The 17,138-nt window shown below is 32.2% G+C and overlaps 4 protein-coding genes across 5 annotated transcripts; 2 read left to right on the top strand and 2 right to left on the bottom strand.

Moving 5' to 3' along the window:
* The first annotated feature begins 1,039 nt into the window (after positions 1–1,039).
* Positions 1,040–4,997, top strand: VSR4 (vacuolar sorting receptor 4). Of its 2 annotated transcripts, NM_179623.2 has the most exon segments (13): positions 1,091–1,303; positions 1,314–1,632; positions 1,712–2,404; positions 2,494–2,582; positions 2,661–2,730; positions 2,804–2,887; positions 3,027–3,103; positions 3,171–3,252; positions 3,600–3,682; positions 3,775–3,841; positions 3,933–4,061; positions 4,222–4,331; positions 4,509–4,997. In NM_179623.2, 12 exon segments carry the CDS (start codon positions 1,329–1,331, stop codon positions 4,605–4,607), a joined length of 1,887 nt encoding a protein of 628 aa, NP_849954.1. In that variant the 5' UTR covers positions 1,091–1,303; positions 1,314–1,328; the 3' UTR covers positions 4,608–4,997.
* A 337-nt stretch (positions 4,998–5,334) lies between these two features.
* On the bottom strand, positions 5,335–6,806 carry AT2G14710 (F-box family protein). The gene has a single exon (NM_127035.2). It carries the CDS (start codon positions 6,547–6,549, stop codon positions 5,461–5,463), a length of 1,089 nt encoding a protein of 362 aa, NP_179078.1. The 5' UTR covers positions 6,550–6,806; the 3' UTR covers positions 5,335–5,460.
* A 2,952-nt stretch (positions 6,807–9,758) lies between these two features.
* On the bottom strand, positions 9,759–13,019 carry AT2G14700 (uncharacterized protein; the record flags this gene model as incomplete). The annotated part of the gene is made up of 4 exons (NM_127034.1): positions 9,759–9,974; positions 10,468–10,578; positions 10,756–10,954; positions 12,877–13,019. 4 exons carry the CDS (start codon positions 13,017–13,019, stop codon positions 9,759–9,761), a joined length of 669 nt encoding a protein of 222 aa, NP_179077.1.
* Positions 12,865–16,008, top strand: AT2G14695 (UDP-N-acetylglucosamine/UDP-glucose/GDP-mannose transporter). Its single transcript, NM_001335436.1, has 10 exons — positions 12,865–13,039; positions 13,155–13,231; positions 13,452–13,616; positions 13,715–13,848; positions 14,460–14,590; positions 14,675–14,719; positions 14,797–14,894; positions 15,504–15,611; positions 15,772–15,828; positions 15,914–16,008. The coding sequence occupies exons 1-10, from the start codon at positions 12,889–12,891 to the stop codon at positions 15,986–15,988; spliced, it is 1,041 nt and encodes a 346-aa protein (NP_001323619.1). The 5' UTR covers positions 12,865–12,888; the 3' UTR covers positions 15,989–16,008.
* Positions 16,009–17,138: the final 1,130 nt, after the last annotated feature.

The following is a 17,138-nucleotide window of genomic DNA, read 5'->3' as shown; positions in this document are numbered from 1 at the left end:
TTCTGGAAGAACCTACTATATTAAGAACTCTATAAGACCATCCTTATTGCAAGTCTCTTACTATAAATCTTAGGCATAATATAATCAAAAGAGTATGTGAATAGTTAAGAAGAGTTTCTTAGCTAAAAGATAAAAGAAAGTTTAAGAGCATCATTATGGTTGTCTCTTTGATTAGTTCTTAGGATAAGAACATCTCATTTTAACTCTTATATAAGAGACAAATGACAAAATGTCTCTTATATAAGAGTCAAAATGAGATGTTCTTAGTAATTAATGATCAAAAAAAATTCTAAGAACTAACCTAAGAAACTACCATTAATGAAGCTCTAAGAGCTTCAAACCATTACAAAAGTTCTTAGTTACAATTTTTTCAATAAAACAATTCATTAAGATTCAAAATTAAGAGCCTATCATTAAGGTTACTCTAAGGGACTTCCATTGAACGTGCTCTAAGACTTATTAATTCTAAGTCTAGTCATGTTTGAGTTTTGTCTATAAAGTCTATATAGATGTGAGAAGTGTCTTTTAGTAAGATAATCATAAGAATAATTTCAATTACAAACTTCAATTCAAGATACCATAAAAAGAAAATTAAATAAAACATAGCACGATTTACTAAATCTAACACTCCTCAGTTTTCTATTTATTTGATATTTTAGGAGGAAAACTTTATTCTAAATCAAAATATATGGACAAATTAAATGAATTTACACTAATTACTTCAAATAAAAAAAGATTTGACATGTGAAAAATTCCCAAATCTAAATGCTAAGAAAAGCTTGACAAGTAACATAACTTATAACCCATTTAATTAATATATACAATGCATATAATATATTTTTTTAATAAAAGACTTTAATTTATATTTATTCTCAATATATAAAAGTAAAAATCCATAAAACAAATTACTCTTAATTTTTTTTCTATTATAATAGAGATTTAGAAAATAGTTATAAACACACAATTACATTATACAGTATACTTTATGTATTTGTTGTCACAAATCCTTTTTATATATTTATTTATTTGTTTTTACATTGTCTCAATAGAATTTTATAATGAGTTTCGTCGTCGATATCTGTTTGACTTTGAATAAGCGTCGTCTATAGTCTTCCACTCCAATCTAAGACGTTAAACAAACCATCTCTCGATTCTCTCGGGAAAACACTCCAACTACGAATCTACAATCATCGAGCACATACAAAGAGGAAGATTTCAAATCCAATCATCAATCATCTCTTTTGAATGATCCGATTCCATCTACTTGCTCCTTAAATTTATTGTTGATCCGTTTGAATTTGGTGTTTGTTGAGGCGGAGATCTCGAAGATGAAGCAGCTTCTATGTTATCTTCCATGGCTTCTTCTTCTCTCTCTTGTGGTTTCCCCTTTTAACGAGGCTCGATTCGTTGTGGAGAAGAATAGTTTGTCGGTGACTTCGCCGGAGAGTATAAAAGGAACTCATGATAGTGCAATTGGTAACTTCGGGATTCCTCAGTACGGTGGAAGTATGGCTGGTACGGTGGTTTATCCTAAAGAGAATCAGAAATCGTGTAAGGAATTTAGCGATTTCTCGATTTCGTTCAAGTCTCAGCCTGGTGCTTTACCTACTTTCCTCTTAGTTGATCGTGGAGGTACTTTCATCTTTTCTTCAATCGATTTCGTTAGATTCGATTCCTTAGGGTTTTTATACTTGTGGTTGTTATTGTGTAGATTGTTTCTTCGCTTTGAAGGTATGGAACGCACAGAAAGCAGGTGCTTCTGCTGTTCTTGTAGCTGATAATGTTGATGAGCCTTTGATTACAATGGATACACCTGAAGAAGATGTTTCTTCTGCAAAGTATATCGAGAATATTACTATACCTTCTGCTCTTGTTACTAAAGGTTTTGGTGAAAAGCTGAAGAAAGCTATTAGTGGAGGTGATATGGTTAACTTGAATCTTGACTGGAGAGAGGCTGTTCCACATCCTGATGACCGTGTTGAGTATGAGTTGTGGACTAATAGTAATGATGAATGTGGGGTTAAGTGTGATATGTTGATGGAGTTTGTGAAGGATTTTAAGGGAGCGGCGCAGATTCTTGAGAAAGGCGGTTTTACGCAGTTTAGGCCTCATTATATTACTTGGTATTGTCCTCATGCTTTCACGTTGAGTCGACAGTGTAAGTCTCAGTGTATCAATAAAGGAAGGTACTGTGCTCCTGATCCAGAGCAGGACTTTAGCTCGGGATACGATGGAAAAGACGTGGTTGTGGAAAATTTGAGACAGCTTTGTGTTTACAAGGTGGCGAATGAAACCGGCAAACCTTGGGTCTGGTGGGATTATGTTACTGATTTCCAGATCAGATGTCCAATGAAGGAGAAAAAATACAACAAAGATTGTGCTGAGTCTGTAATCAAATCTCTTGGTGAGTGTTTCTTCTTACAGGTCTCGATAGTTGAAAGAAAAGCAATTTTTGGGAGAATGAGGTCATATTTTCTATGTATGTCCCTACAGGAATCGATAGCAGAAAAATTGACAAGTGTATGGGAGACCCTGATGCTGACTTGGACAATCCAGTTTTAAAGGAAGAACAAGATGCTCAAGTAAATTACTGTTCCCACATCTGAATTTGACTCTTCTGTACGTAACCTGTTTTGGGTTTGACATATTATATTATGTAGGTTGGCAAGGGTACAAGGGGTGATGTTACCATATTGCCTACCTTAGTTGTCAACAACAGACAGTACCGAGGTTTGTTCCGCAGTGTTCAACTTGAGACTTCAATATATGTAGTTTAGCTTATTTTATAATCGTTCCATTGCAGGCAAGTTGGAGAAGAGTGCAGTACTCAAGGCTCTATGCTCTGGTTTTGAGGAGTCAACTGAACCAGCTATATGCCTCAGCACAGGTATGTTTTACATACCCTTACCCAGACCCAGTGGTCGGTCATCAAATTAATGGCTGGACTGTAGACTATACACTAGTATTACACTTAAAACAATTATTGTGAAAGTTTTGAATTTGCAAGTTTCTCTTGCATTTGACAGATATGGAGACAAACGAGTGCTTAGATAACAATGGCGGTTGTTGGCAAGATAAATCAGCCAACATAACTGCTTGCAAGGTACTTTTGATATTCCTGGGAAGAATTTCTATTATATCTATTATCTATTAATCTGATTAATTTGCAGGATACGTTTCGTGGAAAAGTATGCGTGTGTCCTATAGTTGATGGTGTGCGATTCAAAGGAGATGGTTACAGCCACTGTGAGCGTAAGTGCTCGGGTCATCTTTTGAATAATTTTTATGATTATGTCGACTTATGTTATACAGTAGCAATTAAGAATGGCAAAATATTAGTCAAGTTTCTTACAAAGTAATATGTTGTGGTCTTACAGTATGGCAAGATACAATATAATTTATTGTCAGTGAATCGTAAACGGATGTTTTGTTTCACATGTCTCTGGTGAAATTCAAAATACGATCTTCGTGCTGATCACAAGAACTTTCATAGCAAAATATACTCTTAGATGACTTCGATACTGTGTTCTTTGCCGTTGTTGTTGTTGTTGTGCTTCGCTCGTTCACATTTTCATACGTATATGGTGGTTGCATTGCAGCAAGCGGGCCAGGGAGATGTACAATCAACAATGGAGGTTGTTGGCATGAAGAGAGAGATGGACATGCGTTCTCTGCTTGTGTGGTTAGTGGTTTCTCCTGCGCCTTGCTTCACTTTTAAGCGTATAATCTCACAGTTTAGTAAGATACTTCTGTCTGAACTTGTAATGCCTTCAGGACAAGGACAGTGTGAAATGCGAGTGTCCTCCAGGATTTAAAGGAGACGGTGTTAAGAAATGTGAAGGTTAGACCTCTGTCAAAACTTTGGTTACCCTATTTTTTTTGTCTTACTTCATAAACATCTTCTTAAGGATTTTTCATACTTCCTTCACTAGACATCAATGAGTGCAAAGAGAAGAAAGCATGTCAGTGCCCGGAATGTAGCTGTAAGAACACCTGGGGAAGCTATGAGTGCTCTTGTAGCGGGGACCTTCTCTACATGAGAGACCATGACACTTGCATCAGTGAGTTTTCATCATCTTAAGATTTCTAGATTTCTATAAATATGCATGTACGAGTATGTCACACACGAAAAGAGTACTCGCGCATACAAATAGCCTCTGAATTTAGAAAAGTTCTCTCTCTCTTTATCAACTGAAATTGGTTCTTTTGTCTGGAATTTAGGCAAGACGGGTTCACAAGTGAAATCAGCGTGGGCGGCCGTTTGGCTTATAATGTTATCATTGGGACTTGCAGCTGCTGGTGCATACCTCGTTTACAAATATAGATTGAGGGTAAGCTTTTTATTCATCCTTCTGCTATTTCTGTTAGAAGCAAAAGATTAATGTTTTATGTTTTGGTTGCCTGAGATGTCTCTTAAAACATTGTTTTATGTAACCCGATATCGTCTTGGAATTGTATCGATTACTTGGGAAAATTGTTATGAACTTGCTATGTTCATGGATTTACAGCAATACATGGACTCAGAGATCAGAGCCATAATGGCACAGTACATGCCACTGGACAGCCAACCTGAGGTCCCGAACCACACGAATGATGAACGTGCCTAAGAGAACGAAATGGTCCATCTATTTATTCCCCCGGAAAGGAATCAATGCGAAGCGTTCTTTTAATTGATGTGGCCCTTGATACCGGTGTTCTTTTTCGCATCTGTATCTCTGTAACTCTTTGTACCAAACAGTGTATCCTATGTTCTTGTCAATTGTGTCCATGTGACTTCTGTAATAGGGAAACTTCGATGTAGCTACGGAGAACTGGACAAGCTAGTCAATAGAATCAAAACATCAAAGTGTTAAAGTTAAATCTTTTAGTCTTGGACAAGTTAGACGACTCTCTCTTTGTAGTTTACACATAATGTCTTAAGATTTATGGTAAATTAAGACAACATCAGATCGATATTTGTATTTATCAAACCCTGGAGTTGGGTTAAACCTCAAACACACATTTAGGTTCCGCATAGTTTTGCTTAGATGTTTCATGATAGTCAAAATTATTAAAAATTAATAGTCGATAAGGTAATACACATGTTTTGTAACTCTTTTCCTTTGTTGTTGGTCCAATGGCACAGTATCTTTGTAACTCAGTTAACAAACGGTGGGGATGCAAATAGAGATTTTAAAGTTGCTTAGTTTCGTATTACTTGCAGATCAAATAGAGATTTCTTAACCAAATTCTTCAAATGAGTATTACTTGCAGATCAAAGTTAAGGAACCGAGAGTCAAAGTTAAGATTCAATCTAGTTTGATTAAAATAAAAAAAAATCTGTAAGAATTTATTGTAAGGGAAAAATAGTAAAATCTCTAGTTTAAGCAAAGAAAATGGTAGTGAATAGAAACACCAAAATTCAAATCGAGTTCAGCTTTCTCTATAACATACCAAACAAGAAGCAAAAATGTAATAAAACTAAACTTGTAATTCTGCTTGTTCTTCTCTTCGGCATGGAGCAGGAACCGGTACCAAACTGGGAACAAAGGTACAGTGCAAAGGCCAAGGATCAACCACACACTCTATACGAGTTTTACTGATCAACTTACTATCCCCCAGTATATAGATCCAAGCGTGACCAGTGTTGTCACGAGAGCACACCACAAGCCTTTTACCTTCGATGAAGTAACTTGGATTAGAGAATTTTACCGTCTCTACTAAATCAGGCAAGTTAGGACTTGAAAAAGTCATGAAATTCTTCCAAACCACGTCATCACCATTCTCATGGTTAATCTTGTTCTCGGTCACAAAAACCTCAATCTTCTTTGTCACCATGCATTGCTTTAGCAACGAAAACCGATCTCCTCTAAAGACACCAAGGACAAGAGCATCCCCATCATGGTTTCTCCCAAAAGGTAGGTTACAAAATCTCACCCATATGCTGTTCGAGAAACCGAATTTATGAATGTGGTAGCACAAGGGATCAGTCTTTTCACGAAAACAAACCCAATACAAATTTCCATTCAAGCATACAGCAGTTTGAACATTAATCACGTTTGTGTTACTATTAGTAGATTTTGACTTGTGGTCTATCCACACATCGGAGGAAAAGTCATAGATTTTCCACAAGCCAGAAAAAGCAACCATCTTGTACTTCTTATTGTCGTATACAATGCCGTCGAATACCATAGGAGAATGGTTTAAACTCGGCTGGATCCATCTACTCTGTCCCAACCAAGGGTTCCAAACAACCGCACCATTGTTCTTAACACATACCAACAACTCATTGCAATCAACCAAGTTATTAAGTTCCAAAGATTCTAAACCTGGAATACCTAAGGGTAACTCACGTACCACTATCACGGGATCGATGCTTACCGAATAAATCTTGGATTTGGTTGCTAAGATAAAACGAAACGTCATCTTGTGGTTGTTGATGAACGTCTTGTCGTCGAAAAGAGCGTTCCATTGTTTCGATACGGTTCTGAAGCGAACGAGAGATTTAGGTGGGACACGAGAGAGTATCTCTTCAATCAACTCCCATGGAAGGTTTTTCAGATGCGCCATCTCTTTACCTTTTTTTCTCAGGTGCGCTATCTGTTTCTCCTGAATTAGGGTTTTGCTTAGTTTCTTCTCTCATATATTAAAAGGAGTAAAAACCAACATTTAATTTGTTAAGTAGTATTATATCATATGTCAGTGGATATAATGAACAAACAAAAATAAATTCATCTACGCAAAAATGTCTAGGTGATCATTAGACACGTACTATCCCTATTGTACAAGACGTCCTCTATTTCCAATTTCATTAATTTTTACACGTACGTTATCAATATTTTGAATAATACTAAGGAAAACCAAGAATTATATTATTATTTTTGTTTTCTATACCATTTCGATTTTTTTTCAAGATAAATCTCCTAATTAAGATATTCAAATAGTTTTTGTTTTCTTTTATAATAATTAAAAATGAAAAATAATAAAATATGAAAACAATAGATTTGAGAGATAAGCATCAAAACTCTCTTTTAATGTATAGATGATATTTTGTTGCATAGATTATAAGTTCTAAATCCAGTTACTTGGAATTCTATTAGTTAGGCATGACTATGATTACGGTTATTACGGTTACGGTTTATTAACCACCGGTTACGGTTTATTAACCACAGGTTACGGTTATAATTTTCTTTAATCGTAATCTTAACCGTTATATATGCAGTTAAAACAGTTACGGTTAAATACATTTACAGTTATTTGATAACTATAATAGAGTTAATATATAAGTTAAAACATTATATTTTCTTAACCTTTATAATAAAATAAATAAATTATGATATTATAGATAATATTTATTTTACATGATTATGTGTTTTAAATATTTATATTAAATCAGCTATTTGTTTTTTTCAAATAAACCAACGAATAATTAAATTAATGATCATTATTATAATAATTGAGTTATCCAAACAAAAAAAATAATAAAGAAATAATGTTGTGAGCATTAAGAAACAACTATCTTATTATATAAAATATGGTTTTCAAAGTTACTAATTCATAGGATTATGCCACGTGTCAAATCTATCGATCAGATGTTGACATGTGTAAGAAAATAATTAACTTTTTTCTTCTTAAAGAAATAGAAACACTTAAAAAGAAATCAATTAACTTTTTTCTTCTTAAAGAAATAGAAAACTAAAAAATAAATCATTATTAACATATACTAATTCATATGTCTATATCTAAAAAATATTACATTTTATTTTTCTTAACCAAAAGGAAAATTAACAAAAAAAAAAAAATTATATATGTTATTGGTCAAATTTTTAATATATATGGTATTAACAAATGTTTTATTATTATGAATTATGTTTTGTTAATTGTTAATAATTTTTAATATTAACTAAGATATAGATTTGATCTCATATATATATACTATTTTGACATGAAATCATTATCAAGTAAGATGAAGTGTGTAGAATTAAAATCGAGTTTTTTATGAAATAGATAGTTAAATTGTATTACAAAATTGAATGTATAAGATAAAAATTTATTTTTTCTTCTAAATACTAAATTATAATAAAGAAAAAGTGTGTAGGTTACTATTTATACTTCAAATATCATCAATAAGATTGAATGGGTATAACAAAATAAAATGCATAAGACTACTATTTTACTATTCAAAATTATATATCAAGAACAATGTATCGATTATTATTTTACTATTCAAAATTTAAATATTATCAATAAAAATTACATTTCCATCTTACACCCGCCTATTTAGGCGGGCCTTATCTAGTAAGAGTATAAATAATAATTATATAAACTACTTATTGATTTAGTTTATGGAAAGAGAGTAGCAGAATGAATAAATCTAATAGTGGGCACATTAAACGATTTAATGTATTATTTTTAAAGAAATAATTATGTAATTAGAAAAGTCAAGTAACCAAAAAAATTATATTATTTTATCCAAAAATTCGATATTTTGTTTTGAATTATACACAGTTACGATTTTTTTAAAAGGTTTTAACTATAATTTTAATATGACAAAAAAACTACACGGTAAAACCAACAATTTTGATACGATTACGGTTAATTAACGGTTAGGGTAGTAACTAATCTATTTTCACGGTTAACGGTTACTAATCGTTTAATACGGTTACGGTCCAAAATACGGTTACCGATAGTTTTTGGTCATACCTACTATTAGTCATGTTTAATAAAGCAGGACTTTCCTTAAGTATTGTATTATCATTTTCCGTCGATTTTATCCGTTAAAGAACTTGTACAACTTTTCATACATTTTTTTTGTGTGTTACAGTTGTGTCAGAATTTAGGTTTAGATACTAGAAATTTTGTGTTATTGTGTTATTCATCTTTGTGGCTACATATATATATATATATATATATATATATATATATATATATATATATATAGGATTTAGGGTACATTAATCCTAATCTCATAAAGCTAAACCTAGTTTAAGCCCATCACAATATTATATGGCCCATGGCCCATCTCTTTCCTATTATCCCCCCCCCCTCCCGCCCCCTCAAGTTGGAGTGTATCTATCAACAACACCCAACTTGCCAGAAAAAAAAAAAAAAAAGAATTTGAAGCGCCTTCTGCTTTGATCCTCAACAACGAGTTGAGCGCTTTTCGCAACTCTTTGATCTTCACAACATCCTGAGCGCCTTCAGCAGCTCCAAGATTGACCTCGTCTACCATATTTTGTTTTGAATTATACACAGTTATGATTTTTTTTTTAAAGATTTTAATTAACTATAATTTTACTATGACAAAAAAACTACGCGGTTAAACCAATAATTTTGATTCGATTACGGTTAATTAACGGTTAGGGTAGTAACTAATCTATTTTCACGGTTAACGGTTACTAATCGTTTAATACGGTTACGGTCCAAAATACAGTTACCAATAGTTTTTGGTCATACCTACTATTAGTCATGTTTAATAAAGCAGGACTTTCCTTACGTATTGTATTATCATTTTCCGTCGATTTTATGCGTTAAAGAACTTGTACAACTTTTCATACATTTTTTTTGTGTGTTACAGTTGTGTCAGAATTTAGGTTTAGATACTGGAAATTTTGTGTTATTGTATTATTCATCTTTGTGGCTACACACATATATATATATATATATATAGGATTTAGGGTACATTAATCCTAATCTCATAAAGCTAAACCTAGTTTAAGCCCATCACAATATTATATGGCCCATGGCACATCTCTTTCCTATCATCCCCCCCCCCTTCCTCAAGTTGGAGTGTATCTATCAAGAACACCCAACTTGCCAGAAAACAAAAAAAAATCAGAACTTGAAGCGCCTTCTGCTTTGATCCTCAACAACGACTTGAGCGCTTTTCGCAACTCTTTGATCTTCACAACATCCTGAGCGCCTTCAGCAGCTCCAAGATTGACCTCGTCTACCATATTACCTCCCCCCACCCCCACCCTCAAGTTGGAGTGTGTCTATCAAGAACACCCAACTTGCGGAGGAAAACAAAAAATTATGTGAAACTTGAGCGCTTTCCGCAGCTCTTTGATCTTCACACACGTCTAAGCGCATTCCGCAGCTTTGATGAATTCAACAATGGTCTGAGTGCCTTCAGTAGCTCCTTGACCTAAACAATGGCCTGAGCGCATTCTGCAGCTCTGATGACCTTAACAACCTCTTGAGCGCATTCCACAGCTCTGATAAAACAATGGCCTGAGCGCGTTCAGCGGCTCTGTGACCTCAACAATGGTCTGAGCGCCTTCAGCAGCTCTGTGACCTAAACAATGGTCAAAGCACCTTCAGCAGCTCCGTAACCTAAACAATGACTTGAGCGCATTCCGCAGCTCTGATAACTTGAACAACGGTCTGAGCGCATTTCGCTGCTCTGATGACCGTACCATATTACCCTCCCTCAAGTTGGAGTGTGTATATCAAAAACACCCAACTTGCTGAGGGAAACAAACTAACCTCATATGACAACCCATATGATGTCTTCTTTGAAGCGCATTCCACTGCTTCGTCGATGACTAACCACGCAATAGTCGAAATGTTGACCACACGACCGATGGCCTCCCACGACTACTGCAACAACGTGCCTCGTTAGCTACTTGTTTCGATAGCACGCCACAAACTCCTGATACAAAATACAGACTCTTGTTGAAATCAACGCCTTTCTTCAACATCGACTTGCTGTTTCAGAGTCGAAACTTTCTAACACCAAAAAACCGGACAACTCACGACGAGTTGTGGAAACACCAGAAATAGAGTCCTCTCAGGTACTCTCAAACGAACCAAACGGAGAAGCAATCTGGTTGCGAAGCCCCAACCAACCACGAACTCGAACATCTGAGCGCAACAACCAGTTGAGCTCGACAACGACCGGCTGTCTTCCCAAACAGCTCTTAAAACCAAACAAAGCAACAGATCTGAAGAAACCACCAACAACAACCCGAATCTGAGACCCGACACAAGACAAAAACGAACTGACTCATACTAAACCAAAAAACCCTAAAACACCTAGATCAACCGCCGTAAAGCAGATCTAAACACCACTCTTCCAAAAAAAATAAAAATAATAATAATAATCAAAACCCTAATCTTAACAACACTCTTTCTCTCACCAAAGGAAATCTTACAAACTTGAAACAAAGACTCGAAAAAAAAAAACAAATCTTAAACATCAAAAGGGAAACCCGAAATAAACTCCCAAAGATTAACAAGAACAAAACCCAACAACAAACCCTAACGACTAACAAAACTTAAAAACTAAAAACAATTTTTTTTTTTTTCATATTAGTGGAATCAAAACAAAAACCTTAAAACTTGTAAACCTAAAAAACCTAAAGCTCTGATACCATGTCAGAATTTAAGTTTAGATACTGAAAATTCTGTGTTATTGTGTTATTTATCTTTGTGGCTACATATATATATATATAGGATTTAGGGTACATTAATCTTAATCTCACAAAGCTAAATCTACTTTAAGCCCATCACAATATTATATGGCTCGTGGCCCATCTCTTTCCTATTAAGTTGCTTTCTCCTTGTCTAATTTTGCATGTTATGAGATATTTTAATATCGTATCCTTCATTATTCAAGCCAACCATGGAGATTGTTGGCATGAAGAGAGAGATGTTCTCTGCTTGTGTGTGGTTAGTGTTCTTCTGTACTATGACTCACTGTCAAGCACGTGTAATTAGATACCACGTGAATAATGAACGTGCCTGAGAGAGATTTATGGCCCCTCGATGCCGGCGTTTTTGTTCGCCTCTGTATCTTTGAAACTCTTTTACCAAACAGTGTATTTACAAAAAGAGATTTAAAAAAATAACGGAGGGAAATTAAAATCTCTAGTTTAAAGTTTAAACAAAGAAGATGGTAGTGAATAAAACACCAAAATTCAAATAAACTTTAGCTTTCTTAACGTACCAAACAAGAAGCAAACATGTAATAAAACTAAACTTGTAATTCTGCCAGTTCTTCTCTTCGGCATCGATTAGGAAATACATTCTTTAAAGCCAAAATGTCTAAGTAATTAGACCTACTACTGTAGTTCTATGACTATCCCTATCAACACGTCCTCAATACATTATTATATAGAACTTAGTTTTTCAAAATTACTAACTAACGTGATCGATATGTGTCAAGTTTATCGACTAGATTTGACATAGGTAAAAAATAAATTATACAAACAAAAATATTATATATGAAATTAAAAATCGTAAATGAATTAAAATTATTATAATATTGATAAAAGCATATAAAATATATAGTAAGATAATAAAACTAATTAAAATTGTTACAATAAATGTATTACGAATGTTTAATCAAAAATGTTTGATATAACTAATTAAAAATACAAACTAGTTTATTAAAAATACAAACTAGTGTATTAAGGCAAAACAATGGATGTTAAAAAAAAATCTTTTCTCTAACTAAAATCTGTATTTACTACCTAAAGATATCTTCTTAATTTTTTTTTATAAATTAAATCTTGTTTTAAATAATACCAAATTAAAACCATGTATTACTTAGCTTTTTTCTTAATTATTTATTTTGTTTTAAGATACAGTTCTTTATTTACAGAAAGAAATTTCTTAAATAAGTTATTATATATATATACACATATTCTTATATAAGAATTATATAATAGAAACAAAAAGTTCAAATATATATATATATTTCCTTATTGTCAAATTGTGGAATGGCAAATCAAAAGTTTCTAGATACATCTTTTTGATGTTTCCATTCGATTACATATGCATATATCCTTTTTCAAGATACCCAAAATGTATTTCTATATAATTTGTAATATATATATATATTTATCTTACAAATTTTATAATATCTAGAGATAACAAAAAAAGTTGTAGTACTTGAGTGAAAATATGTCACCAGAGAAATATAAGGTTGCGATTGTTGTTGATCCTTCGACGAAAGACATTTCAATTGGAGAAGAAACGAAAAAAGAGAGACCTTCTTCGTCAGCCATGTCCTTTACGGGAGTCTTCGCCGCCATCTCTTACATGGCATCTGCTGGTATATATCTTAATCTTATTTTATTTTTTATTCTTCTAGTAATTCTTGAAATCTTTTATTTCACATACTTATATTTATTGTATATATAATGAGTCCAAAATCCAATTACTTGCAGTTTTATTAGTAATGTTCAATAAAGCAGCACTTTCTTCGTACAGATTTCCAAGTGCAAATGTCATTACTCTACTTCAGGTAATTAACTTACTTTTGTTGCTCAATTTTGTACATCTATAACAACTAACAATGAGTTTGATTTACTAATCACAAAAGTGTTATCAAAACGTTATAATCAGCATTTTAAATTTGCAGTGTTTTCTATTACTGTTTTAGCTATTATGTTATAATTTATCTTGTTTTACCCGCTAAAAAACTTGTACCGCTTCCTTTTCATACTATTTCCTTTGTGTTGCAGATGCTTTCTGCTTGTTTAATTTTATATGTGATGAGATATTTTAAGATCATATCCTTCAATAATGATAAATCAAAGAGCGAGCACAACAAAAATTTGTTTACTCTTGTTTCGACAAAAAGATTGTTTCAGACGATCCCTCTAGCATTCACATATCTATTTTATATGGTAAGCATTGATTTTTTTTTTTTTTTGATGTACCTTCTTGTTTTTCAATTAATCTCATAGATAACATTTTTTCCTGCTTTTTCTTAATATAACTACAGCTAGTAACAATGGAGTCCGTACGTAATATCAATGTTCCAATGTACACAACGCTACGACGAACTACTATATTGTTTACGATGATTATGGAATATTTCATTTCTGGTCAAAAGCATTCTGTTTTAATCATCTTCAGGTATTATAGACTTTTCCAATAATATTAGAATTGCTATTATGTTTGATATGCTGGTAAATCAACTTAACAATTCATTTATTATTTATAATAAACTTCATAAAGCCCGCCTAAATAAGCAGGGTAACATATAAATGTAAATTTTTATCGATAATATTTGAATTTTATCCATTTTCTCTCAATATTTAGTTTAGTAATTTTTTTTAACAAATTAATAATATATAATAGTAACGGGATTAATTATAGCTATACTATCTATAATTGTAAAAGTATATAATCGATTACAATTTCTAGTAATATTAATATTTAACTAAAGATTATGTATTTGACTTTACACATTATTTCAACGAAAAAAACTTATTATTTTAGCTCGTTACTCTAGAACCATAATTTTATTTTGTAAATCAGGCGACTAACCAAAGATGTACTTTAATTGTGTAAGGAAGCTGACAAGCACGACACATTTTAATTGAAAAAGTTTGATCTAGAAATAGATTTTTTTAAGCTTTGTATGTCTATAAAGTTAACACATTTTAACTTTTATAACGATCCTACTAATTTTAGATACGTATAATTCTAGTTACATATATTGTTTATACAAGTATTTTTTTCAGCGTGGGAATAATTATATTAGGTGCTATAATCGCTGGAATAAGAGACTTATCGTTTGATAGTTATGGGTATGGACTTGTATTCACAGCAAATATATGTACCGCAACTTACCTTGCTTTGATTTCACGTATTGGTAATATTTCTCACATCTTAGTCTAGTCATGAAGTTCTACTTTAATTGCATTCTTCATTAATTTTTGTTTTTTCATATTCTTAGGGAAATCTAGTGGCCTCAACATCTTTGGACTAATGTGGTGTAACGGTGAAAAAATCATTTACAGAATTATTAGAGAAAAATCTTGTAATATGTTTAAACTGATCTCATCTCTCACATAACAGGAATAATTTGCATCCCATTTTTGTTGTTATGGACATCTTTAAAAGGTGAACTAGAAGCCATGTTATCATTTCCACATCTCTACTCTATTGGCTTTCAGGTAACATTTACTACTTTGTTTGTTAACCTTTTAATAGGATCATTATACAATTCGCATCGAATATCTTCAACTCTTATACAAATCTAATCTAACTAATTGTCAATCAACATTCTGATGTACATTAGTTCACTTGGAAGATTTAGTTAGAATTATAATATCTAGGATTATATGGGAGTTGTATATGTTTTATTATAATGTCTGAGCTACATTGAGGAAATTTTATAAGTCGAATAAGATAATCCAGTACTTGACTTAGAAAGGGATTTAAGTTGTCTTGAAGAAATGAAAGAAAGGAGTTTCATGGCTCCCCCAGAATTTTGTTCTTTCAAGGTAACACAACAATGAGATTCATCGATATGCAAAACTATACCGATATAGAATTCGATGAAGGGGCCATCACAACATCACATTCTAGAAATTGTACTTGCAAATCATCAATGATTTATATGTACAACTACAAGGTATAAAAATAGGGTAGGATAGGTGTTAAAGTTACAAGTTATAAAACATTTCATGGACGTTTAAACATAGTATCTATAAACTAAATAAAATTTCTTGCAATACACACAACTTAAAATGATGAATAATTGATGTGAAATATATATGCAGGTGGTGATATGTCTTTCATGTATGTTGGCTTTCATGATAAATTACTCTGTGTTCCTCAACACAACCCTTAATTCAGCACTAACACATTCAATATGTGGTAATCTGAAGGTACATCTAAGCTTGTACTGTTTATGTTTTCTCGGTACAACCTTGGATATTTGGTTCAATTACATAAACGACACTTATCTCTGTATGAATATAGTGTTATTGCACAATACTCAAATCGCAATGTCATATTATTGATAACCGTAAATGATATGCATGGCAGGATCTATTTACCATTGCACTAGGTTGGCTTATATTTGCTGGACTTCCCTTTGATTGGGTGAGTATATAATAAACTATTCTCGACAATTTTTCTTTCTTATTGAGTCTTCACATGATACATATTTTACATGGATGTAATGCAGGTAAACGTAATGGGCCAAGCGCTAGGTTTTACTGGATCTATGTTTTATGCATATTTCAAATATAAAGGCATGTGAAAGTTAACATTATAAATCAATATTTTTATATTTTTACCAATTTTCAAACACTTGTAAGAAACTTTAAACAAGTTAGCTTACAAGATACAGTTCCAACAAGTTTATTGTGCTGTCAATATTTATAATAAGGTTTTTAATTTTTGTTCATTTTTAAGTTTGAGTTCTTTCATTTTAAAAGACTTTAATTTAATCATTGAGGTTTTTCATGTTTCTTTCTTACATTGGGCATGAAAGAGCAAAATTATCCATCTATTTATTCCCCGAGAAGAACTCAAGACGTGCGTATATAAATACTTGTGTGTATATTGGTGATTCTAGAAATGGTGATTCCAGAAATGGATGGCAAAAAGACGTGTGAGAAGAATATGAGAGCTTAGTTGCCCTAATTTTTTTTAATCTGTTTTTAATTTAATTCACAATATGTTTCTAATCTTCTTTGCAAAGCCATAACTCTCTCACTCACTCTCTCACAATATGAACCATATTTTATATTTCGACCTAGCATAATTAATTAAAGCGCTTGAGTTTATTTTAAAATAATAGGCTATAGGCCCATGTTTCTTTCACTTATATAGTCCAAAGAAGCATTATCTTAAGAGTAAAAATAGTTTAACTAAATGCGTCATAAGTTAATTCTCTCATATTTGACAGATTTTTAAATCATATATATGAAAGTTGGCCAACTCTCTTCATATGATTGACACATCATCACTTTAGCATTTGCCATGTATCTATAGAATAATTAATATAAGCTTTTTAACTTCTAATTTATAGGTTAATGATATATTTATTATTTAATTTGACATATTATTTTATTTTACATATTTAATTGTACTATTACTAAATTTATTTTAATATTACATGATTTTTTCAATAAAACTATTTTAATAGTTTTCTCATACCCGAATATTTTTTTTTGTAATCCAAACTCAAAGTATTAGTGTATAATAGTCGTGAATTACTTAATGATTTGAGTAAATTATTTTCTTAAATTTCTATTTATATTCTCTTAAATTTTTATTTTTATTCTTTTAAATTGATATTCATATAATAAATCACTGATAGTGAAGAATACGTAAGGAGCTTTATCATCAAATTCTTAAGTTTCTAGAATCCAACACTACCCTCTATTAAATTGGTTTAAGACAGA

This window comes from Arabidopsis thaliana, chromosome 2 (genome assembly GCF_000001735.4).
Source record: "Arabidopsis thaliana chromosome 2, partial sequence".
NCBI lineage: Eukaryota > Viridiplantae > Streptophyta > Magnoliopsida > Brassicales > Brassicaceae > Arabidopsis > Arabidopsis thaliana.
This window is presented reverse-complemented; position numbering and strand designations above follow the sequence as displayed.

Coding starts and splice junctions, on each gene's coding strand:
- VSR4 (NM_127036.5), top strand. CDS start 1,329: ATGAAGCAGCTTCTATGTTATCTTCCATGGCTTCTTCTTCTCTCTCTT. Junction 2,731..2,803: donor CAACAACAGACAGTACCGAG/GTTTGTTCCGCA, acceptor GTTCCATTGCAG/GCAAGTTGGAGAAGAGTGCA. Junction 3,842..3,932: donor CGGTGTTAAGAAATGTGAAG/GTTAGACCTCTG, acceptor TTCCTTCACTAG/ACATCAATGAGTGCAAAGAG.
- AT2G14710 (NM_127035.2), bottom strand. CDS start 6,549: ATGGCGCATCTGAAAAACCTTCCATGGGAGTTGATTGAAGAGATACTC.
- AT2G14695 (NM_001335436.1), top strand. CDS start 12,889: ATGTCACCAGAGAAATATAAGGTTGCGATTGTTGTTGATCCTTCGACG. Junction 13,849..14,459: donor TCTGTTTTAATCATCTTCAG/GTATTATAGACT, acceptor TATTTTTTTCAG/CGTGGGAATAATTATATTAG. Junction 14,720..14,796: donor TGGACTAATGTGGTGTAACG/GTGAAAAAATCA, acceptor CTCACATAACAG/GAATAATTTGCATCCCATTT.